Source organism: Staurois parvus, unplaced genomic scaffold (assembly GCF_062004578.1).
Source record: "Staurois parvus isolate SC_StPar_1 unplaced genomic scaffold, SC_StPar_1.0 ptg000020l, whole genome shotgun sequence".
In the NCBI taxonomy this organism is placed as follows: Eukaryota; Metazoa; Chordata; class Amphibia; order Anura; family Ranidae; genus Staurois; species Staurois parvus.
In genome coordinates this window covers 6,786,927-6,814,146 of record NW_028317816.1, presented here as the reverse complement: position 1 = coordinate 6,814,146, position 27,220 = coordinate 6,786,927, and the positions used below count along the sequence as shown (strand labels likewise).

Genomic DNA, 27,220 nt, shown 5'->3' with positions numbered 1-27,220 from the left:
CAGGCATCAGGTCATTTGGCTTGCCAGCGGGCACCGCGTCATCTGGCAAGGCAGTGGGCACCAAGTCACCAGGTACGACAGCGGGCTCTGAGTCAATTGGCACGACAGCGGGCACCGGATCAGGTACCGGATCATCTGGATCAACAGGCCTAATAGGATCGTCAGGCTGGATCAGTTCATCATGCTGGGTAGAGGCATCAGGCCGAGTAGAGGCTTCAGGCCGAGTAGAGGCTTCAGGCCGAGTAGAGGCATCAGGCCGAGTAGAGGCTTCAGGCCGAGTAGAGGCTTTAGGCTGAAGAGAGGCATCAGGCCGAGTACAGGCATCAGGCCGAGTACAGGCATCAGGCCGCGTAGAGGCTTCAGGCTGAGGAGAGGCTTCAGGCCGCGTAGAGGCTTCAGGCCGAGTAGAGGCATCAGGCCGAGTAGAGGCATCAGGCCGAGTAGAGGCATCAAACCGAGTACAGGCATCAGGCCGAGTACAGGCATCAGGCCGAGTAGAGGCTTCAGGCCGAGTAGAGGCTTCAGGCCGAGGAGAGGCTTCAGGCCGAGGAGAGGCTTCAGGCCGAGGAGAGGCTTCAGGCCGCGGAGAGGCTTCAGGCCGCGTAGAGGCTTCAGGCCGAGTAGAGGCTTCAGGCCGAGTAGAGGCATCAGTCTGAACCACGGAAGGCAGGTTCACCGGTTTGGATACTGGCAGGATGGTACTGGTTGGAAAGAATTTTCGCTTTTTTCTGGTTTTAACTACTGGAGCACTGCAAGTAAACGCAGGTCTGCAAACGAATGGAGCAGCTGGAGACAGAGAAGAACTGGAGGATGGAACAGGAGCGGGAGCAGTTGCTACAGAGGGCTTTTTTACAGGGTTATTATTACTACGAGTTTATATAGCGCCAAAGGGTTTGCTCAGCGCTGTACAATAGGGGGGGGACAATACATGGCACAGTACAACAAAGACAGACAGCGTACGAGGGGTAAGAGGGCCCTACTCTTACGAGCTTACAATCTAGGAGGGAGGGGGTAAAGGTACAGTAGGAAGTGGCTGGGGGGGATGAAGTGGTAGGAGGAATGAGGGAGGATGGCCGTTAGGTGAGGGTGGGGTAGGCTTCCCTGAAGAGATGGGTTTTGAGGGAGCGCCTGAATGTGAATAGAGAAGGCGACAGTCTGATGGATTGGGGCAGTGAGTTCCAGAGGATGGGGGAGGACCTGGAGAAGTCCTGCAGTCGTGCATGGGAGGAGGAGACCAGGGAGCAGGATAGAAGGAGGTCCTGTGAGGAGCGAAGGGTACGGGTAGGGTGGTACCTGGTGATCAGATTGGTGAGGTAGTCAGGGGCAGTGTTGTGAACGGCTTTGTAGGTCAGGGTAAGGAGTTTAAATTTGATGCGTTGGGCAATCGGGAGCCAGTGGAGGGAGAGGCAGAGGGGGGTGGCAGAGGTGGAGCGGGTGGTAAGGTGGATGAGTCTGGCAGCTGAGATCAGGATGGTCTGGAGCGGGGAGAGCCTGCACTTGGGTAGGCCAGTGAGGAGGGAGTTGCAGTAGTCAAGGCGTGAGATGATGAGGGAGTGTACTAGAAGTTTGGTGGTGTCTGGGGTGAGGAAGGAGCGGATCTTGGCAATGTTGCGAAGATGGAGCCTGCATGTGTTTGTGAGTGATTTGACATGCGGTTGGAGGGAGAGGTTCGCGTCAAGAATGACGCCAAGGACTTTGGCTTGCGGGGCGGAAGTGATAGTGGAGTTGTTGGTGATGATGGATAGGATGGGGGGGGGGGGGTGTGGGCAGGGGGAAAGACGAGAAGCTCGGTTTTGGAGAGGTTAATCTTGAGGAAATGTAGCGACATCCAGTCTGAGATGTCATTTAGGAGGTGAGTGATGCGGGCGGAGATAGTGGGGGTGAGGTGAGGGGTGGAGAGGTAGATTTGGGTGTCGTCAAAGGCAGGATAGGTGCAGCGAGTGGGAACAGGGTACTGACATGCGGTAGATAGCCAAGTATACTGGGCTGTAACTGGAGGAGCTGGTGGGAATACAGGAGTAGAGTTAGAAGCAGGACTGGGTCTTTGTAAGCTGACTGAGGCTGGGTGCAACAAATCTGTCCATGTCTGCAGTAGGGGTTGAACAAAGCTGAGCTTACACAAAGTCTGTCTGGTCAATGACTGCACTGCGTTTATACAATCTCTTAGTGTCTGTGGTGAACATGTGGAATAACGCTCCAGAAAGTAACCCACATCATCCTCTAATAACCACACCAGGGACTCTACCTGGTCTGCACTAAATGGTGGCAAAAATTCATCCCTGCATTCCGGGGAACCAGATGAAACCAACTCTGCACAAACCTCAATCAATGGCTGCACCTCAGAGAACACTGTGCCCTGATCTACTAGAACATGAGCGAGCCGTATACATTCTAGCAATTCATCCCGGGTATACTCCTTCAGAGTTTGATAAGCATACTCCCTGTCATCAAACACTAGCAGATATAAATACTCAACCTCATCAAGATCCATCCTTCCCATCAACAAGCCAAGATGGCTTCCCTGTGCAGCCACTTCTGGTCAGGATTGGCCTTGGTGTAATGTCAGGGCTCCCAGGTATGACCAGAGGTGTGTGACTGAAGCAGGGAAACGCAGACTTCAGATATGTGATAAACAATACAATTTATTAACACTAACCATACAAACATAAACGCAGTGCAATACTAAACATGATACAGTGCAAACAAACCAAACCAAACCACCCACAGATAACAGTACATACAAGCAAGCGTCGTCAGGCAGGCCGGGTCAATATCAATTGGGCAGGTAGGTACAGGGGGAGCAAGCGGAGAATGGTCGGGGTCACAGGCCAGGTTCAGCAGGTAGCAAGCAGCATAGTACAGAGGGTCAAGCAGAGGGATGGTCCGGGTCACAAGCCAGGGATCAGAACAGGTAGCAAGCAGCGTAGTACAGAGGGTCAGACAGAGGGATGGTCAGGGTCACAAGCCAGGATCAGAGCAGGAGAAGTCAGCAAAGGACCAGAAACAGGATGCAGGACAGATACAGGGCCCAGGACAAACACAACACCAAGGCAGAGTCTGTGGGTCTGGCCATCCCTTAAATACCCCAGCATCATCAGTTACAGGTGTTAGCTGGCTGCAGAGTTGAGTCTCTGATTGCTGGGAACACCCGCTGGCCAGCCCTGGTACTGCAGATCAAAAGGCAGGTGAGTCCCACCATTGCTGGCCAGTCCATTCCTAACAGCATCTATTCACATCTATCCACACATCCAGCAGTGGAACATCAATATGCTTGCCACAAGAATCCACAGGAGGGTGATTTTTATTCATGTGAATAAGGCCTATGAAGGAAGTTGCACACTACCCCCTACCACCTTACTACTGCTGAAAGGCGTTTTTTTTTTAGAAGAACCTGTCCCAAGTTTCTAATCCACAAACATCTCTGCCACCATAGGTTCAATAGTGGCTCTTCTCTTCCACCATTGTCTCCAAGACTCCAGTTGAAGCTGTGGATCCTGACAATATTGCACAACCCAGAAGCAACCCAAATCAGGTCCATGCATTTGCTGTGGAGCCCTCTGAACTACAAACTACTGATGTGCCGGACTCTTGGCCTGGAAGATGGAAATGAGACTCAGCCCCTGTACACTTTCTGCAGGACAAATCTGCCAGTGACAGCAAATTCAAGTGGGAGCCAAGTGTCCATTATGCTCAGATGTGTCCACTTATACTCAGATGTAGGAATTAAAGCCATTGCCTCCTCAGATGTGTGTCCACTTATGCTCAGATGTAGGAACAGGCCTATTTAACTATTTTCCACAACTTCCTGGGTTCCTGGACAGGCCCAGAGAAGATAAGTCTCTCTGCTTTCCTCCCTCAGCTGCTCTGAGATGCCACACTAGATGAGGCAGAGATAACCGGGCAAGTGATCTGCAGCCAGGTGCACCAGATTTTGCATGCTGCTGTTTTAGTAAATCCATCACCTATGTTTGCATAGCTTTCATAACCAGACTTTACAGTGTATGTCTGATTTTCGCCATCCTGAACCTTTTTTTGCATTATTGTCTCTAACTTTGTACTGGCTTGGTAATCTACAGGCTACAGTTACCCCCTGTCTGATGATTTGGCAAATGACCCATTCTGTTAAATATAATATTTAGTCTTTTGCTTCCTACTGCATTCTGAATGGTAGATATGGTGTGACCCATGTAGTATGTTAACCATGTGAAAGCATTTACTCCCAAAAACTATAGAGTTAACCTGCACCCTACGTTCATATTTCCCGGAGGTGTAAGGAGGAAGTTGGGATCATTTAGCAAAAATGCATATGGGTCAAAGAACTAATCCATCCATAAAATGCATGAGGGGAAAAACACAGGAAAGGAGATTTTCAGTGGACATCTGTTTACCTACTATTACTGACATGCTAGCAATTTGCTGAACTAGTTGTTTCATCTTACATTATATGTGTGTTTGTGTATTTTAATCCCTACTTCTGCTGGATAGCGAGATATATGATAAAATGGTTCACAATTGTATATAGTATAATTATAATCCAGAATTTGGTCGACATTAAACCTTCGTTTTTTTTTCTTTTTTTACTAAAATAAGAAACACAGTATACTTACCTGCTCGTTGCAATAGTATTGCACAGAGCAACCTGGATCCTCCTCTTCTGGGGTTCCCTGCCAGTGCTCCAGGCTCCTCCTCTTTGGCGGGTGCCACCATGGACAGCTGCTTTCCATGCAGGCACCCTTGCAGGCTACTTCCTGAGCCACCCTGTCTGTGTCCATTGACACAAATCGGGTGGCTCGGCTTCGCCTACCGCTGGCTTGGCACAGCATTTGATTGACAGCAGCAGGAGGCAAGTTTCACCTTAGTGGCTTTAGAACCACCAAATGTAAGCCCAATTTGTCCTGACAAAATGTGGTGTAATCCACCCGGATACACAAAAGTAGTTGCGATGGATGATATGTACAGTTTTACTAACACTTTTCAAAGTTTCAAAATTGAATTCAGCCATTAAGATTTGATTTTACCCGCCATCATAAGGGGTTAAAAGGAGGTCACTGCCATTTTTTTTCTCTAATCATCTATTCTGACTGTTTTTCACTAGTTTTGAATTTGACTAGGGTCAGTGTTACTACAGGTAGCATGAGGCAATACCTGGACCCTACAGAGGTTGCACAGGCAGTCCAACTCCTCCAGGATGGCACATCAATACGTGCCATTGCCAGAAGGTTGTGTTTCCCAGCACAGTCTCAAGAGCATGGAGGAGATTCCAGGAGACAGGCAGTTACTCTAGGAGAGCTGGTCAGGGCCGTAGAAGGCCCTTAACCCATCAGCAGGACTGGTATCTGCTCCTTTGTGCATGGAGGAACAGGATGAGCACTGCCAGATCCCTACAAAATGACCTCCAGCAGGCCACTAGTTTGAATGTCTCCGGCCAAACAATCAGAAAGAGACTTCATGTGCGTGGCCTGAGGGCCCGACATCCTCTAGTGGGCCCTGTGCTCACTGCCTGGCACCATAGAGCTCGATTGGCATTTGCCATTGAACCCCAGAATTGTCAGGTCCGCCACTGGTACCTTGTGCTTTTCACAGATGAGAGCAGGTTCACCTTGAGCACATTTGGGGAGGCATATGGAGGGACGCACAGACCTCTACAGGCTATACAATGGCATCCTGACTGCCATTAGGTATTGGGATGAAATCCTTGGACCCATTGGTCTTATTGCCTTTGTGTATTGGTGGGCATAAAGGACACAGGGTAGCAATGTTTGTTAAAGATCCTTCTGAGTTTTTCTGACACTTTGACACACACTGTACTGTGATTGCATAAGCTATATCTACCAATAGAATGTGTCTTTTTGCATCCTTTGCCTAACCAAATCCTAGTCCTCTGAGGATACTTTACTAAAACAAGCTTAAGTAGCCATTTAAATAATTGCAGCAGAAGGCAGCATATAGGATCTTTGCCAGTGATGAACCTCTGCAATCATTAAAATAAGTCAAGTTCAACATTTAGAGGATTTGCTTCCTGTATAAAAATAATATGCAATTATTGTGCAATAATTTAATGCATTCTGTTATCTAGAATTTGTTATGGTTTATTATTCATGAAACATTATATTTTGCCTTAAAAATCCTATTTTATTCATAATCAAAATCTGTTTACCTTCTAAATGCTTCTGAATATGACGTCAGTAAATACTGCTAAAATGGGGAAAGCTCTGGATAATTAGTTTCCACATAACAAATTCCATATAAGTATCTGTCATGCTTTAACTTCTTGCAGAAATGTTCTGACAGGCTTGCTTTATCATTTCTGCTTTTTGTATTCTGAATTTGTTTCAGCTAAGAGTAAATCTGTCATGTCGCCAAAGTTTTTAAACTGATAACAGAAGTAAAAATCCAGTACCCAGAGGTACCCGCATGTAGCTTTCTTAACCTTCCCAAGTGCCCTTAGAGAATCTTGGGTGCTTTATGTACAAACACTATATATATATATATATATATATATAAATATATATATATATTCACTGGTTCTACCTTAAAGTGTTACCAAATTCACAACAGTAAAATCAGTCTGTATATGCAGTAAAGCATGCTTGTTATACTCACTGTGGAACCTAAGGGGTTAATCCTAAGCATTGTTTAAAAAAATCTGTTTGATCCTGACTCCTCTGGTCCTCCCCTTCTTCCAGTGTCCCCCTCTTATCTCCCGATAAGACATATCTTGTGGAGACACTGAGCACATGCTCAGTTTGGTGTGTATTGCTAGAGAGGTTTTTTTTTACTTGGGAGAGTACATGTGATCAGCACAGGGCCAATCAGCACTGTTCAGATAGAGGTCAGGGGCTCTGTATCCTCCTTCAGCACAATGAAATCTCCTACAAGCTTTAACATGTGTTCTGTTGGACACCGATATAAATCACAAGACTGCTCTAACTGCTGATGAGAAAAGGTATTTAGCAGTTTATATTTACTAAAATAATTGCACTTCCATGTTCTGTGTACTGTGGGAGACCAGACAGAGTGAATGCAGGGTCCTGGGTTTAGTAACACTTTAAGGTTAAATCAGAAAAATGACAACATATGAAATAAATGTGATCAAACTATAAGAGTACCTCAACATCTCATATAAAATGGTATCACCGTAAGTTTCCATTTTATATGAGATGAGATTGTTTTATCTTGGTTCATCTTGTAAGTGGCTTTTTACAGAATTGTGATTGAGTTTGTTACTATACCATTGGAGGCTATTCCTTTCTTTTCCATATAAGTTTGAATATCATTGAGCCAGTTTGAGAAGTGATCTAATGATATGATGCCTGGAGGTTATGGAGGAGTCTTTAAAGCTAGGTACGCTAGTCATGAGAATGGTTGGCATATTTACTGTATCTGGTGAGTTCTATCCTAAAGGGAGATGGACTGCACAAACACATATGGCGTGTGGTGGATGCACATATGGTGTCCATAAAGTGCAGATTCGCTGCACTTTAAAGACACTTATGGGAATTCTTTTTTGCCCTATTTTAAATTTTTTAGTTTTTTGTTTGCACTATTTTGTGTTATCTGAGGTTCATTTATCACAGCGCTACTAGTAAAGTTGAGGTGCACTTATAGTTTGATCACCTTTATTTCATATGTTGTCATTTTTATGTGCAAATATGCTTTTCTCTACATGGTTTGTAGTCACCCTCAGTTTCCTCTGATTTATTTTCATAGTGCAAAACATACCAGTTTTGATTAGAGCCCCAAACTTCAGTGTATATATTCATAAAGAATATTAGGTTGTAAACTTCTCTTGGGGTTGCAACATACAGTATGTTAATTATTGAAAATCTTCTGTAAAGCGGTGAAACAGCACTGTGTCATTAATAAAAAATAAAATGTAATTTTTGGTGGATCACTGGGCTTCTTCAACAACATGGTTGATTGGGCAGTATTCCATTTTAGGCCCCTTTCATACTGACAGTCCAAACGGGTCCACCTGTCAGTTTTTCAGGTGGACCCAATCGGACCATCCATAGCCTTCAATGGACCGGCAGGTGTCAGCAGACATGTGTCCACTGACACCTGCCGGCATCCAATCTGATCTTGTACTCTAAAAACAGACAGATGGGGATCCATTCCCCATCCATCTGATGGATCGGATGACATTCGGGTGGAAAGGGACAGGCATTCCATTTCCATCCAACCACCCTATAGAAAACACTCTGCAACAGAGGACCAGACACAGACCTGTCATCCATTTGCTCAGAGAATCCCTGCTGAGCAAGCGGAACCACTGACGGGTCTGCCCCATCTAAAAGAGGCCTTAAAGCACCAAATAGCTATGATACTCGTTTCTGTTTCATTTTAACAACATATCCATAATAATTAGTCCTAAATCCAAATAAACAAAAACAAAATCCTTAATGTCCACCATCAGGTGCAATGTGTGCAGAAAAAAAAGTGTATATATATATATATATATATATATATATATGTAGAAATACATTTGTACAAAAGTTCTCTTTGCAGAAAGGTGTGATACCAAAGCACCCAGTGTCCTCCACCTCTTAAAGTAATTTGCTCACCTTTTTCACCACAACTTAAAATACAAAGTAAAAATGTGTTCCTTTAAAAGGCATCATACACAGTACAATTCACTTCCAATCCTGTTAGAGCACTATGCAATCTTTAATAGGTTTACCCACAGCCTGTGTTTGTGGCTGGAGCCGACAGATTTACTTGCATATGCCATCCCTCCTTAGTGACGGACATGACACATGGCAATGTGAGCGCACCTATGATGGTTTATATTAATAAATAATAGATTGTTTTATGCTATGAAGCCTTCCTTTCTGTTTTTTAACATGTTGGCAAATAGTCTGGAACTGTGAGCGAGCACCCTGCAAGCCCATTAATGAAGAGTGTGGATCTATTAACCCATTGTTGGCTGTTAAAGATTGCATAGTGCTCCAACAGAATTGGGTCACTTTTGGTATGATACCTTTTAAAGCAGTGGTTCTCAACCTGTGGGTCGCGACCCCTTTGGGGGTCAAACAACCCTTTCACAGGGGTTGCCTAAGACCATCGGAAAACACATATTTCCGATGGTCTTAGGAACAGAGACAGCGCTCCTCTATCCGTCTCCAGGCGGGTCCGCCCACATGCAGATACGCCCACATACAAGAAAGAGAACAGTCAGCAGTGATGACACCTGACCCCTCTGGCCCAGCCTATCATCTCCCACAACATCCGCCCCGGCCATTGTCTGCACTGCTCCCCCAATCATCACTGAGCGGTGACATCATCCCCAGCTCTAAATGCGGGGTGGGGTTTATCGGGTTTAAACTAGAACTTGACCAACCAGACTCCTCCTCCTGTGAGTAGATGGGGGTTTCTAGTGCTAGTCCAGTCCCAGGGAAGGTCTCAGTGGGTGTGTTGGGAATACCTGTCCTATGTGTACGAAGGCCTCATTTATAGGGGGGTTCCTCAGTGTACCCCTGTGTGAGGGCCATGGATCGTGTAGAGAAGAACATTAAGAAAATAAAATATAGTGAGGACTTTTTACAGTATGGTTTTACAGCAGGAATGGAGAAACCGCATATCACATATTTACATTAAGATTCATAATAGTAGCAAAATTGCAGTTATAAAGTAGCACTGAAAATAGTTTTATGGTTTGGGGTCACCACAACTTGAGGAACTGTATTAAAGGGCCGCGGCATTAGGAAGGTTGAGAACCACTGTTTTAAAGGAACACATTTTTACTTTGCATTTTAAGTTGTGTTGAAAGAGGTGAGCCATTTACTTTAAAAGGTGAAGGACACTGGATGCTTTGAAATCACGCCTTTATGCAAAGAGACTTTTTGTGCAAATATATTTTATTATATATAATATATATATACAGTATATATATATATTATTGTTTGGTTTTGTTTTGCATATATTGCACCTGATGGGGGACATTAAGGACATTGTTTTTGTTTACTTGGATTTAGGACTAATTATTATGGACACATTGTTTGTGAATTGAGCTGCACAATATTTTGAATGCAAATATTTTGTTGATACCTGCGTTTGCCCGCACTGGGTTGCATGGTACCATTTTACCATGAGATCCGATTATAGTGTGCTTTAAAAAGCAGTGCATTCACTACTTTTGGTGCGGTGTGGTGCAATCTTATCTCTTTCAAAATGAATGGGTTCAAATTGCACCACACAAAACTACATGTGAATTACACAGGAACACACAGGGGTCTATTTACTAAAGCTGGTTCACTCAGAAACTCATGCACTTTTGCATAGAAACCAGCTTCCATGTTTTATTACTAAAGCTTAACTGAACAAGCTGAGATTTATTTTATTTATTTCAGGTACTTATATAGCACTGTCAATTTACACAGTGCTTTACATGTATATTCACATCAGTCCCTAACCCCCAAGGGGTGTACAATCTAAGGTCTCTAACTCACATTCTAGGGCCAATTTAGACAGTATCCAATTTACCTACCAGTATGTCTTTAGAGTGTGGGAGGAAACCAGAGTACCTGGAGAAAATCCACACAGGCACAGGAAGAACATGCAAACTCCAAGCAGGTGGTTCCTTGGGTGGGATTTGAACCCACAACCCTAGGACTGCCAGGCAGAAGTGCTAACCATTTAGCCACTGTGCTGCCCAAGATTAGATGCTGATTGTCTACCATGCACAGGTGCATAAGATTCTTAGTGAACCAGCTTTAGTAAATAAGCCTCACAGCGCATTTGTGTGCGATTCATGTGTGGGCATGGTGTGAACTTGCCCTAATGTACTGTATGTGCATGGATACATAGGCTAACATAGAGTTGCTTATACGGAATGAAAAAAAAAAAGCCAAATGCATGTATAAGCAGCATTTTTATGCCCAGTGAGCATGGACCCTTATATTCTCATGATAAAATTTTTGTTGAAATGAATGGCCTGGCAGAGGGTCTTTTTAATATGTGCTGGCTTAAAAAGTAAAAAATATACATACAACAAATTAAATAAAAAAATAGCAACTATTTTAAAAAGATAATATTTTTGTTTATATAGTAGGATTTACTTGGATCACTCTATTCCTGAGCGACACGTTAATTGATAACCAAGTGATACAATTTTGCTAGACATGAAAGACTGTCAGATGTCTGTTTATACAAAGTATCTTCTGGTTGTTAATGAATCGTACATTTCCTTGAATGAGCGGAACTTCATTTCCTTTTGCACAGTAAAAAAGGATTGACTTAGGCGGCTGAAATAATAAACTTTCACTATTCCCTGGTGGCATGTCACTGTTTGCACTTCTTTGCTGCTCTAATTTCATTCCTTAGTCATTTCTGCATGTCACTTGTAAAAATGAATTACTGTGTCATGATAACAAAGTAGAGAACAGGCTGCACACTGAAAATGCTTGTTGCTCCTAAGGTGAATTAATAAGTGACAAGGTAGATTACATGTTCCTGTGTGTGGACGTCAAGAACTTGTTTGTATATCATACTGCACTGTCTCAAATGACAAAACAAAAAGCCGCATCACTTTGATATTTGCATGGGTACTTCAATATTTTATATAATTCGGCAAGAAAAATGAAAAGACTTTCCTAGACAGAATCACAAAAAATAATTATAGTGGTAACCAACATCAACACTTGGGGTGCACTTACTCTGAGATTGGTTAAACTGAACTCAAGTTTGTTTGTCCCTTTTCCCCACTCTCCCGGTGGTCTGCATTAACAGTGGACTATAAGGAAGTATTCTTGGGTACACTTACACCATGCTGACCACAGTGATCCCTGCTTCGGTACCCAATCATCCCTGTGGAGTTCTGTAATCTGGCACAGTTTACACTCATACTGAAGCAAACCATACCGGACCTCAATTGAACTGCACTCCAGACCACAGTGGTCCTGGGCACAGTATGCTTAACTAATGTTTGAAGCATAACATACAGTGACTTGAAAAAGTATTCATACCCCTTGAAATGTTCCACATTTTTTCATGTTACAACCAAAAAGGTAAATGTATTTTATTGGGATTTTATGTGATAGACCAACACAAAGTGGCACATAATTGTGAAGTGGAAGGAGTTTGAATAATTTTTAAAGGCACTGTAACATCATAACGAGTGAATCCAAGATTAATTTCATTCCATACAATCCATTTCATTTTATTTTGCATTAACATTTTTTATTATTTTAAAAAATGCACTTACATATGAAATGGAAACATATTACAATAAATACAGTAATGTATAAAAGAGAAAAAGGATGATGATTCTTACTTATTATGTTTGAGTTTGCTGGAGGTGGATCCATCATAATCTACGAATCATAACATAATGACTGAATCAAAAATGAATTTAGTTCCATTTGTTCTTTCGGATATCGTCCAATCAGCTCATTCCATTTCTCTTTGTAATGAATGAACATAAAGAACGAATCTGAAATTAATTATGTTCCATTCATGTTTTTAAATCATTCAATCAGCTCATTCCATTTTTCTTTGTGGGTTGAACTAGCCAAATCAGAATGCACAAAACTAATTTGAATATATAAAACAAATCGGAATATATGAAACAAATTCCAAAAATGAATCATTCTAACATAATGAATATGACAAAACAAAATAATTAACTTAACAAACGAATTTGAAAAAAAAAAATGTTTTTGTCTTGCACATCTCTATGTTTAACTTATCCTGGCCACAGTTCAGAACACTCACTCTACACAAACAAACAGGACCAAAGGGCTGAACTGTGCCTGGGACCAGTTAAAAGTGCTAATGTGAGTGCACACTAATGACCATTTTAAAGTGAAAAAAAAAGGAAACACTTGAGAGATCCACATAAGACTAATAAAACAGAATAATAACTTTTCACAGCAAAAACAATAACAATATCTAACCGACTTGCATGTGCATTCTGTGGGTGCACTAACAGACCCCAATTTGGTTTTTAAATGGAAAGAGTTTCTGACTTTCTGTTTATCAATTTATTTTCTATTGGATAGCAGTACTGACACCAGGACATGACTGGCAAGGCTCTAGAGATCAACTTAAGACTAATAAAAGAGACTAGCTAACTTTTAACAAAAAAATAATACCAATACCAAACCCGCTTGGGTACCTGTAGTGTGTGTGTACTGACAGTCACCAGTTTGGTATAGAAATGGGAAGAGTTGCTGTCTTTCTGTTTTCCTCTTTGTACTTCATTGGGTGATAGCACTGACTGCAGGATTTGACTGGTAGTCTGGCAAAGCTGCAATTTGCTAAAAAGGAATCCTGTTTCTGGAACAATAATGTTCAGTTGGTGTTAGTTTCTTGTGGGTTTCTCAGTCTCAAGTGCACTTATTGAACTAGCAAACATTTACTTCAGAGACCTTTAGAACTTTTGCATTTGATCTCGGAAGAACTGGAGACAATAGTGATACTTTTGATGCCTTTACATAAAGTTAATTGTTTCATTGGGAGCAACAAAGTCTAGTCATGGGCCCAGAAGTATAGAAAATCATTGAATTTGTTTTGAATTGTTCTTGGACCTTAGAAGAAAAGGGTAAGGCCCGAAAGCTTGTCCTGAAAGCTTGAATGTTAGTGTAAAGAGAAAACGTATGGCAGATAGTACTCAGTTGTTGTTGTTGTAAGTTCATTAATATGGATACATTCACCTCAACTATTCTGAGTTCTCTGTAATTCCCTTAAGCCAGAATCCAGAAAAAAGCTCCTAGGGTTCCTGTGAGTCTGTGCTGCATAACATCCTCTATATCTTCCTCATTCTCCTTTCTGTGACTAATTGCATTAAAATTTCTAATTTGTGGCCGTAAGAATCAATTTTATTTTAAGTCTTTCTGTATGTGAGAGACAGTGAGGGCCCTACAAAGAGTTGGGTAGCAGTTTTTCGAATAACTTAAAGCAAAACTGTAGCTATGCGCATACAAATATTTACATATTCTTATCAAGTAGTAAATTAAATTTTAAACAAGCCATCACTGACATATGAAGCTGGGGGCACTGTGTAACAATTTATCTTCAACATTCAAAAGAGAAACAGTGAAGTGCTGAAAAACTGTCTCAGCACTTTGCTCTACCTCTACCTATTCTCCTACTCTGTGCTTACATTAGAACGTAGAAGGCTGGTAGGCTGCCAACTCACTTTTGGAAGAGGAAGCAAAGGGAGCTGCTGAAAACCAAAGCAAAAGTGCTTTCGCTGAAAACATTGAGGATTAATTACTCCACAGTCCAAATATTTCTTTATTAATGTTTGAGTACACATACAAATACAGATAACACAAGTTATATTCAATGTATTTACCATTACAAGTAGGCTTACAGAATAATAAGCTATGAACAACACAACATAACTCGAAGCCTATTTTGTGGCAAAAAAAAGTACAAGATTATACGTTTTTTATAAACAGGAAAAAAAGGAAGGGGAAGCAGATGGGTGGAATGTGGGAATGGCAAGGGGGGGCAGGGTAAAATAAGGGTTGGGGGGTAGGAAGGAGGGGGAAAGAGTGGGATAGAACCCAGGAGTAGAATGTAGCAGCTAACATTTTTGTTGATTAGACAGCATAATCACTAAAAATTAAGATAGGTAGGTGTTATATATCAGTCAACAGTACATTTTGGGTTGTTTAACCATAATGACCATAACTTTTGGAACTTTGAACCCGTGAGGTTAGTAATAGATAACAGTTTCTCTATTTCACATTGGTGGTTAAGCGTGGATATACAGTCTAAGGCAGAAGGGTTTTGATTGAAGTTTCACAATCTAGTGATTGTAAGTTTAGCTGCAAGAAATAGGTGTATGAGAACTTACCTAGTGTTGGGAGGGAAATCATGGATGCCCAATTGTAATAGAACCAAGGCAAGGTCAGGGTCTATCGGAGCTCCTGTTATGAAAATGTGGAAGATTTGGTTCCAATAGGACTGTAGGGATTTGCATTGCCACAAAACATGGTATGGAGAACTGGTTTCTCCACAATTCCTCCAGCACTGGGCATTTTGTTGGTGTAGTAGAGTAGAGTTTGTATGGTGTAATATACCATTGATGTATCAATTTTTGATCTGGTTCCCAGTGGGTAGCGCAGCGGGAGGAGGAGTATGTGAAAAAAAAGGCTCTTTGCCAAGTTTGCTCAGAAACGGCAGTACCTAATATGCGTTTCCATTATAAGATAGTATTTGTTTTAGAAAAGCAATTGGTCTGATTGTACTAATTGTAATATAGTGAAATGCCTTTTATAGGGTATGAGGATTCTTGAAGGATTCTATTAAGTGGAACAGGTAGTAACAGGTACAAGGGTATTAGGTGAGAATGGAGATAATTCCGGATTTGTAGATAGGTAAAAAAAGGAAGAAGGGGAAAGGGAGAAATGGTCTCTAATGTGTTCAAAGGTGTGGAGGGAGTCATTATCATGTATGTCCACGAGGTATTTGATACCATTGGAAGGCAAATATAGTGAGGTTGTTATGCGGGATAAAGTGGTATAGAGCGGAAAGGGGGACTAGAACCTTCTGTGTGGGTGTATTTGATAAGGAAGGAGGATTGGAATCCGACCATACTTTAAAGGTTCTGAGTACTGGAAGGATCTTGGTAGGTGGGTACTGAGCTCCTAGTTTTAAGGTGATTAGTATAAATTTCATATTTCCTACTGGAAGAGACGAAGATGTGTGCCAAAGTTTGTGGTCTGGGAGAGTCCACCAGTGTTTAAGCTGGTCTAGAACACACACTTTGTAATAATTAAGTATATTGGGTGGGCCCATACCTCCATTTTTCTTGTGTCTCATCATAGTACTGGCTGAGCATCTGGGGGGTTTATGTTTCCATATGAACTGGTTAAAGGTCTTTTGAAGTTGACTTAAGAATGCATTTGAGAGTGGAATGGTGAGAGTGCAAAACAAATATAATAACTTTGGAGTATTATCATTTTTAGGACCGCTATTCTACCAGAAGTAAAGCTGGCGTGCGGAGATTGTCCAGGAGTCTGGGAAGCGAGGATAAAAAGGGTTGATAATTGTAGTGGAATAGTTGAGTTGGAGACTGTTAATTGCATACCTAAGAAAGTGATAGAGGAAGAAGTCAATATAAAAGAGAACTGTGTAGATAAGATGGATTTTAGGTAGTAAGGGACATTAATCCCTAGGATTTGGAATTTATTTACGTTTAATTTGTAATATGACACCTCACTAAATTGGTTGTTGTGTTTTCAGGAGTGATATCTCAGGTTTGGAGAGTAGTAGCATGACATCGTCTGCAAAAATACTTATCTTGTGTTGTTTGCCAGCCAAGTGGAGACCCGTGTTGTCAGGGTTAACCCTTATTTTTTGCGCAAGGAGCTCCATAATTAAAGTGAATATGATGGGTGAAAAGGGTACCCCTGTCTAATGCCATTGGGTATAGTTATGGGGTTAGACAACAATCCTAAAATGAGAACACTTGCTGATGGATTGGAGTAGAGGGATATAATGGCGGAGTGCATCCAGCCCGTAATATCGAATTTGGAGAGTACTTATTGAAGGAAGCCCCAGTGGACCCTATCAAACGTCTTCTCCACATCCAAGGAGAGGAGCAGAGGTTATTAAGTTGATTAGATGTCTAGTGCCGTCCAGGGCTTGATGGCCTGGTACAAAGCCTACCTGTAGCCCTGCTACCCTCCCACCTGCCAGCTGGACACCCCCCCCCCCAGACATGGTATGTTTTTATATTCTCGCTGCTCGTTAAGAATTTGCAAATATCTAAAAGTCTGTTTTAAACTGGAGTTACAGTCAGACCCTAACTAAGCTTACCTCTACTCCCACCCCATTCTAAGACTATTTTATCTACTGTGTAAAAGATGCCTATACTTACCTATGTTGAAGCTGCTCCGCATTGGTCACATGACTGGGCTCCAGCTCTGGCTTCCGGGTAGATGAAAGGCAGTGACAATGGCTGCAGAGCCTAGGCGATAATTTCATCGACAGACATACTATGGGGCAACTATTTTTGGCTGTTACTCCTCTACACTGTAGCTGGCACTGGAAGCTGGTCATGTGTCTGGACCATAGTGATTTCAGAATAGGCAAGTATGATCGTCTTTCCTTTTCAGGGTACATATAATATTCTTAAAATGGGGTTGGGAGTAGATTTGGCTTAGTTAAGGTTGGACTGGAATTCCACTGCAAACACTGAGCAAGTAGGCAGCAATCCCTGTCTGTATCTTTGGAATTTAAGTTGAACTCCAGGATAAAAAAGACCCATGCAATGGGGCTCATTGAGTCTAGGGGTAGAGGAGTAAGTTGTAACATTTACCTTTTTCCTCGTTCACCTAGTTGGCAGCACTCTTTCCGATGCTCAGGGTTGTGGGCAGGTCATGTGCATCCTCAAATACAATGCAGGACTCTTGATCCAGCATTGTACTTGATGTGACTACCGGTCAGAGCACCTTAGAGAAGAGGCTTTGGAGAACTGGTCACATAGATGGAGGGTACCTGCTAGAGTTAGGAAAAAGGTAACCATTACACATTATTTCTCTACTCCTAGACTTGTAATACTTGGAGTGGGGCTTTCATTTTCAATTTTGATTGGCTTGTCCCTTACTGGGTAAAGAAAAACATGCAAAGTGGAAACACCCTTAGCATTTTATGCCAGAAAGTTTTTCATTGATACATAGTGGTTGATTTACTAAAACCGGAGACTGCAAACTCTGGTGCAGATCTGCACCAGAAACCAATCAGCTTCTAGGTTTTTTGTCAATGCTTAATTGAACAAGCTGAAGTTAAAAGCTAATAGACTACCATGCACAGCTGCGCCACATGCTCCACTTTTAAATCAACTTCAAAATCTTTTCTTTCACTGCAGTAATGAATATGTCTGCCTTTAGGAGACCTGCTTTATATATGGTATTTTTCTTACCTTTGGTGGTGTTTCATTAACCTGAGTTTAAAGTGAAAATTAATCTTTGTATATTAAGTTATTGGGTGTAAGTGCAGGTCAGACAGCTATTAAAACCACTTTTTTCTGGAAACAGTTCAGAGTATTAAAATGTCTGTGACCTCACTATTGCTGTCTATTCATGAAGATTTCTCTTACAGCAGAAATAAACTCCACTATTTTGTTTTGAAATAAATGTGCCCTAGGAGCTTTATGCCATAATGTGCCATAATGTGCTAGTATGCACCACATATTATCATATTATTACAGACTTACCTGTCAAATGTTGCCCTTGAGCACTCCCCATTTTCATGGGCACTTCCATCTTCTTCTGGTCTCTCTTCCAGGTTTGGTTTTTTTGGCTGCTTGAATGGCTGGGCCACAATGTTGTTACTCACATGCATGCACATGAGAGTAACATCATCATGGGACAGAGGGGGTCAGTGGCGTAACTAGCACCTTCAGGGCCCCAGTGCAAACAAACCATGACCAAGAAAGAAAGAAAGAGGAAGGAAGGAAGAAGGAAAGGAAAGAAAGAAGAAAGGAAGAAAAGGAAGGAAGGAAGGAAGGAAGGAAGGAAGGAAGGAAGGAAGGACTCCCTCTTACATTAGAGTACTCATTGGAGGGAGGAGAGAAAAGAGAGGGGGGGACTTCACTTACAGTGAATCGTCAGGCTGCACCTTTCCTCTTCTTCCTGGACTTCAAACCTCCTGCCCATGCAGTGTGGGCTGGGCAGACACAAGAGCAGAGGAAGGGGCAAGAGGAAGAGGAGCAGAGGCAGCTCCCTCTCCTTTCCTGTCTGTGCGGGGGGTTGTGGGGCAGATTGTCAGCGCTAACTCTCTCAGCTCAGGTCCTGCCAAAAGGAGCTAGATAGGAGGAGCAGCAGGGCAGCTGCATATAGAGGAATTCATCTCTTCATGTTCCTCCATTAGCCACTGAATGCAAATGGAGAAACAGAAAAAGAGCGACCTAGTGCATTATCGTTTAAAATATTTATTGAAGAAACAAAGTAAGTATCATACTTACAATAGACATAAAAACACAGGCATGTAAAACTGAACAAGATGTATGATCCAAACAACATCTGAGACCATACGATGGAACCCTGGATAACCAACTGGCTCAGCTGAGTGCATTAAAACAGTGTTGCACTATGGAGGTCTGCTTTTTCTTGCATATGCGCCCTGTGTCTGAGTCCGTATTGTGAGGGGAGTTATTGGAGTGGAACTCATTGCCTGGAGGAGGATCCTGATTGGGTCGGTGGAGGCAGTGGAGGAAAAACACCTGGCAGAGATATATGATATATATATATAAAGCTTTGTGACCCGCAAGGGTCGAATGTGGAAGGTGAGGGGGCACTTTGGCTATTATTGAGGGGAGTCACGTCAAGATTTTCACGAAGAGCACAATTGCAGCATGGAGTGACGTCATTTGAACACTTTTTATGATTTTGCACAGTGTGGCATCACAATTTATTTCATTGTAATTAATATCTTATTTAATTGGTTTAATTAATTGGATATAAGTATCACTTTGCACAGTTCAAGAGGTATTAGTTGTTCATCATTATACCACCAGGGACGTATAATTTTTATATGTGAGGACATTGCACTAGTTTATTGAGTTTGTATATTTGCACAGTTCAAGAGGTATCAGTTGTTTATCACTATACCACCAGGGACGTATAATTTGTATATGGGGATATTGCACTAGTTGGTTATTTATATTGATTATTGAGTTTGCATATTTATTTAGGTATGAGATAATCTTCACTATTATTTAAGTTGAGCGCTTCACCACTTATATAATTTTGTTTGCACATATCTTGCGGTATAGAGAATAGGTGATAGCAGCTAACTCACTAGGGTCTGTGGAGCGCAGGGGGATTTCTGTATATTTATACTGAGATTCAGCTAATCAGAAAATACTTGTGCATGTTTCAATGTCAAATTAGACTGTATCATGAGAAATAGGTATTTAAAACAGAGAAAACTTACGGCAAGTGTTTTTTTTCATGTCATTGTAGAACAAAGAAGTGACCTGCAAGAGGGAGAAGTGCCCGGTGGTGTCCAAGGATTGTGCTCTGGTTATCAAACAGAGAGGAGCTTGCTGTGAACGTTGTAAAGGTACAATTTTTTATTATTTTTTACTGGTATTCCCTTTTGTCTTTATTATGTCCTAATAATTGTTATATATCATATTGCTTAAAGTGGTTGTAAAGGTAGAAGTTATTTTACCTTGATGCATTCTATGCATTAAGGTAAACAATCTTCTGTGTGCAGCTCCCCTTAACCCCAATATACTTACTTAAACCTGGTCTCGATTTAGTGCTGTGTGAAAGCAGCATTTCTCTCTGCTCCCTCTCTCCTCACTGGACATGGGAGCAGCAGCAGGAGCCGTTGGCTCCTGCTGCTGTCAATCATAGCCAGTGAGCAGAAAGCAGGAGGCAGTGCCTATGAACACAAACAGTGAGGCTCAGGATCAAGCCTGCATGAGTGTCCCAATAGCAAGTGGCTTGCTATGGGATCACTCAGCAGGGGGGAGGAACTAGGAACATCAGCAAAAAATTCTCCTGCGCTGTAGGACCCAGGCGGGTGGTGGATGGATGGCACCAGACCCGGAAAAATCGACCACCAGTGCAAATAGAGTTGGGCAGCTCCAAACAAGGCTGGGGAAGCCCAACCAATACTGCAAAGCGAAAATAAAAACGAGAAGCGCACCAACCTTGCGTATTACCTCAGTAACCAAAATGTATTAATGCAAAATGATAGTCACAAACAGCAAATAAAATCAGGCATGTAAGTCCTCAGAGGGACTTGAAAGATAAGGAGCCAGTGCGAGTCCCATCATGGGGGTAGACACTCAGTACAGCGAAGGGCATCCCTTCTTCATCAGAGCTCTGGGCAGCTCTGGGCAAAACAATTGCACAGAGTAGGTAAGTCTGATAGGTTTGTTATTTAAAAAAAAAGAAAGAAAGAAATTAAGTTTACAGTCATGTTAATATAGCATTCAGCAAGCCAGCGATATCATTAGACTATCCATATATCTATAATAAAAAAATGACACCTCAGCATTTAATAAAGATGTTTCCCTGCCCTCCCGATCACACCTGGAGTCTCATCTCTTCAGTATTCCCACAGATGGCCTTATACCAGACCAGTAGTCTGTACAGTATGATACATAGAACTGCATTATTTTTGGAACATGAAGACACAAATAACCTGTAGTTTTTGGCTATGCACAGATGGCTATGCAAGTAGCACCCAAACTTGCAAAAAGTAATGCATAAAGCACTTTCCAAATTGGTGCGACTCCAACGTCCGAATCGCACCAACATGTCTGCTTCCATTTCAAACAATAAGGTGCGACTTGTCATAAGATTTGCAACTATCAAATTGTATGACAATTCACACCGGTGTGAGCAGGGACCAGGGGCGGACTGACAACTCATGGGGCCCCCGGGCAATTGGGGATCATGGGGCCCCTGTGTCCTTGCCCAAACTCAAAAAAGCCTATGAAAATGGTACAAGGGGCATCTCATGGGGCCCCCTGCTGACCCCGGGCCCTCGGGCAGTGCCCGAGTTTCCAAATGGTCAGTCCGCCCCTGGCGGGGACTTAGGCAGCTTAGCTGTTTCTCTACAGATCACTTAGCATGCTGTAGGGACATAATGTAAGCTCTTTTTATTCCCTTCTTGTCCATATAGGTTCTAATTAAAATAAAACACTGCCTTAATCTGAGTGAGCACTTGAAAAAAATTAAGTCCCCAGTTTTGTCTAACATGAAGAAATTGTAAAGCATTAGATCAGTGAATTGAAATGTATGCGTTTTTTATGCAGATCTTAAAATCTGTTAGATTTAAATTTGGCTTAACACTTGAATGCCTCTGTGGACTATTAAAACAGTGTTAATTAGGGAGCTTACCACTTTTCAACATTTTTATTTCAGTTATAATACTAATACATCAGGATGTGAAACCAGCAGCTCGGAGAGTTCTACAGACACATTTAATTGTGATGAAATAATTCAAGTCCCTTTGGCATCATCTTGTGTTTTTGTGTTGGCCTGACTAGATCTGTCTCGAAGGATGAATTTATCAAAACTTCTATAAACCATTTGTGGCAGATGTTTCTTTGTACAGTTTATTTCACATGTCAAATGTAATTTTTAAATGAAAAAAGAAGAGAAGAGGAAGGGTAGTCTAGTAGCAAATATTCATAGATGAGGGCTATGCTGTAGTATATTTTTAGTTTGTGGTTTAGTCTGCTTTGTGCTTATACAATGACGTCTCTATACAATGCACATTAAGCTGGACTCCAGTTCATCTGATTTTATCTTCTGATCTTTAAGTTTATATTAACCCTTTATTGCCTTATGCTAGCCTTTATGGAATGAATATTACACAAAGTACACAGTGCCTTGAAAAGTATTTATACCCCTTTTCCACATTTTGTCATGTTACAACCAAAAGCGTAAATGTATTTTATTGGGATTTTCTGTGATAGACCAACACAAAGTGGTGCATAATTGTGAACTCCTCCAGAGTTACCATGGGCCTCTTGGCTGCTTCTCTGAATTTTTTAATTAATTAATTTATTTCTTTATGATATCTTTTCTTAATTTTTTTTCAATACAAACAAGAAAAGAAAACTTCTAATACACAGACATAGGAAGGAAATACAAAACGCAAATACATCAACAATACATAAATTAATTTGCATTTTCTACCCCCCCCCCATCTTCTTTACACCCGCCCACCCTCCACATACCCCAGTCTATATCCTTTTTCCTCTTTTCTAACCTCTCTCATGGTTCTGTCTCTATCTGTAACCCTTCACTCCTGCCTCCATTCTCTCTCTGGAGTTCTCCTTTAAGCTCTCTAATGTTTTCCCACCTTAACTCCAACCAGTTCCAGATATTTTTAGATGTTTTAAAATGTAACCAACTACTCCACGTTTTCCTAAATTTGTCTATTTTGTCCTCCTCAATGTGGTATAACTCCTCCATTCTATAGATATTATCCATTCTGTTTAAATGTATTAATGGTGGCTCTGGGACTTGCCAAAGCTTGAGAATCAAGCCCCTAGCCACACCGATTAAATGGTATAGTACCCTATTACTATATAAATCTACTGAAGGCTCACATTTATAAATCAGACACATGCACGGTTCTCTCTGTACCATAATCCCACATATTTCCCCAATAAATTGTATTATTCCCTACCAGTAATCCTGTATTTTCGGACAGTCCCACCATATGTGTAACATTGTTCTCTTTTTCTCACAACCTCTCCAACACAACAGTGAAACATCTACGTGTTGTTTGTGTGCCTTACTCGGTGTAATATACCATCTCGCCAAATGGCTGCTTCTCTGATTAACACTCTTCTTGCCTGGCCTCTCAGTTTAGGTGGACGGCCATGTTTTGTTAGGTTTGCAGTTGTGCCATACTCTTTCCATCTTCAGATGATGGATTGAACAGAGCTCCGTAAGAAGTTCAATGCTTGGGGTATTATTTTATAACTCTGCTTTAAGTGGCTCCACAACTTTATCCCTGACCTGTCTGGTGTGTTCCTTGGCCTTTATGATGCTGTGTGTTCACTAATGTTCTCTAAAAAACCTCTGAGGGCTTTACAGAACAGTTGTATTTATACTGAAATTAAATTACACACAGGTGGGCTCTATTTACTAATTCGATGACTTCTGAAAGTAATTGGTTCCACTAGATTTCAGTTAGGGGTATTAATTAATACAATAGATTAATACAAAATGATTGATACAAATGCACGCCACACTTTTCAGATATTTATTTGTAAAAATGTTGAAAACCATTTATCATTTTCCTTCCACTTCACAATTATATGCCAGTTTGTGTTGGTGTATCACATAAAATCCCAATAAAATACAGTTACTTTTTTTGGTTGTAACATGACAAAATGTGAAAAATTTCAAGGGGTATGAATACTTTTTCAAGGCACTGTAATATTTGTCTTTTCTTCTGATATAACCAAGCATTAAGTAGAGTGTGAGGATACGTAAAGCTCAGATCCAGGCAAATAACTATATAGAGAGTTGAAATACAATATATCAGCAAGAGTTCAACTTTAGGCTGCCAATCCCCCTCTGTTGTAGTAGTTAATCATTATTCCATTAGTATGGGATGCTTCTGTTGACCTTGAAGCTGTGAGCAGGGCACATAAATGGAAAGTACCAATGTACATAACAGTCAAGACATCAAGAGTGTGATGACATCATCATACTATAGCTCTATTGACATCACCTTGTGTCCTGGCTCACTGATAGCAGTATTCTTCTAGATACAGTAATATATCCCTTGTAACTCAAATGAGATTGCAAACCTATTTCATGTTCTATGTCAAAATACATTGTGCCAGCTGTGATAAGACAGAGGTTTTTGCTGGACTGTGTCTCTTGTTAGCTGATATGCTTACACAGTGAAAACCTGGTAATCTCTTTAAAATAGTTTGGTTAGAAGTTTGGTTCATATTTTACTTTGCTGTCCTGTTTCCAGTATTTTGTAAGGCTGTTTTGCTGCCTGATTGTCAACTGATGTTAAGTGCAAAATTTTCATTCTGTTGCTTCCAACTTGTGAAATTCTTAATTTCCTGATGCTCAATCCTGCTAACAGATGTCATTTAACATACACCTGTCCTTTCCGATAATGTCCCAAACTGGCGACAAACATTATAAATGTATTTCAGAGCACACTGAAAATGCTGAATTTCAAGGGGGCTTTATTAGAAATGTTTTAGCACTTCCATGTAACGATACCACCTGGCCCACTACTTTTGTCTCCCATGCCTTCCCATTGGCTCATCACTATGATGTCTGGCTTAATTATGTAGTAGGAAGGTAGGTGTTTAAAGTGATACTAAAACTAAAAACGTTTTTACCTTAAGACATTCCTTGCATTAAGGTAAAAAACATGTTTTATTACTCTATGCTTCCCCTTCCCTGTGTGAAGAGGAATAGATGGGAGAATGGATCTAGCACTGTGCACGGCTGAATTTCTTCTCCCCTCTACAAATTCAGTGAGGAGGAAGAAGGCGGTGGGGTTACGTCCCCCTGTTTGTGTCTATGGAGCGCAGCTCCATAGACACTCAGCTTGGTAGCGAGTAGATACCGTTTGCCCCCATAGCAATTGGCTTGCTATGGGGACACACAAAAAAGAGGAGGAGGAACCAAGATCATCGGCGAGGGGCGCAAGAAGAGTAGGATCACTTTAACATTACATGGAATTGTTAGAATTTGTATATTAGGTCTTTCTGAGATTCGGGGCTCCTGTGGCATCCAGTACCTTTTGGGTTTTGTCACAGCTTGCCTCTACCCCACATCCCTATTGGTCTATCCCTTTGATTGGCTGTCTCAATGCCAAATAGGAATATGCAGGAAGCGGCAAGGTGAAGCGAAAGCTTTAGAAACGCCAGGAAGTACCTGTCAGAACAGCATTGCTCTGAGTCAAAGCAGGAGGTACAGAAAGCTTGTGCAGGCATTGTGGGAACCTCTGGGTGCCTACACTTAATACCTATCGGCAGATTTTTTTTCTTAGATATGATGTTAAAGTGTAACGGACATGGTCTGTTTAAGAGACCATAGGTCTGACATCTAGTTGAGCCAAAGAAGGTACAGCCTGAGTGGTTCTGAAACCAGCTCAGGTGAAGACTTTAAGGTGACCTTTTGAGAGAAGCAGGGTACAAAAGTATTGAGTACACATTACAGTCTACCATTCAGCTCTAGGAAGTTTCTTATTGAACAGCTCCTTAAAGTGTATGTCTGATCACAAAAAAAATCAGTTCATTTTTGCAATTCATGCACATTTGCCCATTAGTTAACCCCTAATGCCACCTCGCGGAAGCCATTTAAGTAGTGACCAGGAGGCAGTGTGGATTCTCTATCATATGACCACTGTGATAGGCTCTCACAGCAGTCACATAATGGACAGCTCCTGATCAGAAGTCATGACCGGAAGCTGTCAGTGACAACTTAGTTAGTGTTCTGGAAGCACACTCTCAACACATAACCTCAGACCACCGTGGGTGCATATGTCTGGCAACTGGGCATTAAAGCCCACTTTTGTTACTGTTGCATATATACATTTTCCAGTAGGCAGTGGTTAAAGGGTCTTCAAGAAAATGCCTGTTGATTTGCCACATATACTCTTATTTTTTCATTTCCTGTTGTGTGCTGGCAGGACACCGGATTTTGTGGACAGAAATTTCCAAGAAATGGTGTCAGACCTGCCCAGTTGTCTTTTACTTAACTACTGAATATCTCCTTCTCCTTGTCTTCACAACATAAGTAATTTTTTGGTAGTTCAAGATAAGAATTGATAGCGTGAACTAGACTCCTAGAGATAAAACAATAAGTGTGCACAAGTGTGCCCAGACTTGAAATCTTACTCAACTCCCAGTTTTTGGGACCTCCTCATTATTACTACAATAGTTGTCTCAAATAGAACTCAAGTACTATGGTCTCTGGAATTGCAAATGTGCATCATTTCAACCCAACCTGTAAAAAGCCCATTTTTGCAGAGCAGCTATTGGACCTGTGCCACCAATATATTTCAATATGTATAACTTTTTGGGCCAAGCATCTACAGGGTGTAACACAAGGAACAGCAGAACTCAGGCACAGAAAAGAGCAGTTAGACTAGAATCTTCACAATCTTCTAGTTTTTTTCTGGAGTTTCCCTTTAGCAGTCCACAATGCATTTATTTTTGTATTAGTTTACCTATTTATGGTGCACTATTCCTAATTACAGCTTAAAGGCCAAACAATTTTGGGATCTAAGTCTTAAATGAAAATCAATAGATATTCAAAAAGTTCAAACAAAATAAATATTCCTGATGTAGACAGGGATTTGTGAATTTTTTAAAGTTAATTTGTTAAAAAGTGGAATGTTAAACCTATTTTCATACATGGCAGGCAGTCCTTTGAAAATTATATTTCTATTTCAAAGCATTTTTCAATAAAAAAAATGGCAGTGGCAAGGCTTGCTATATATAGGCTGTGGTTTGTAAAACCAGGGGAAGAAACATGAAACGCAATGATTCCTACATAAGTATTATAGCTCAGATGTTTTACATTGTACTGGTTTAATGGATAATATTTTCCATTAGTTTCCTGTAGTGCTGTGACCTTATGGAGTAGTAAATAATAACCATGACTGAGGTTGCATTTCCATAAAAACTTTTTCAAACCCCTGCCTAAAAAAGATCTTTTAGACATATATTTAGTTATAGTATTCTGTTTATATCTATTATAAACATTTTTCTCTACACCACATAAAACGGCACAGTAGCTTTTCT

At 41.3% G+C, this 27,220-nt stretch overlaps 1 protein-coding gene across 1 annotated transcript in view; it reads left to right on the top strand.

Moving 5' to 3' along the window:
- BMPER (BMP binding endothelial regulator) overlaps positions 1-27,220 on the top strand; it is a 331,942-nt gene that overhangs the window by 92,055 nt on the left and 212,667 nt on the right. Inside the window, exon 3 of the mRNA XM_089687148.1 lies at positions 19,920-20,019. Within this exon, the coding sequence (XP_089543274.1) occupies positions 19,920-20,019 (100 nt within the window). The remainder of the gene's footprint in view (positions 1-19,919; positions 20,020-27,220) is intronic.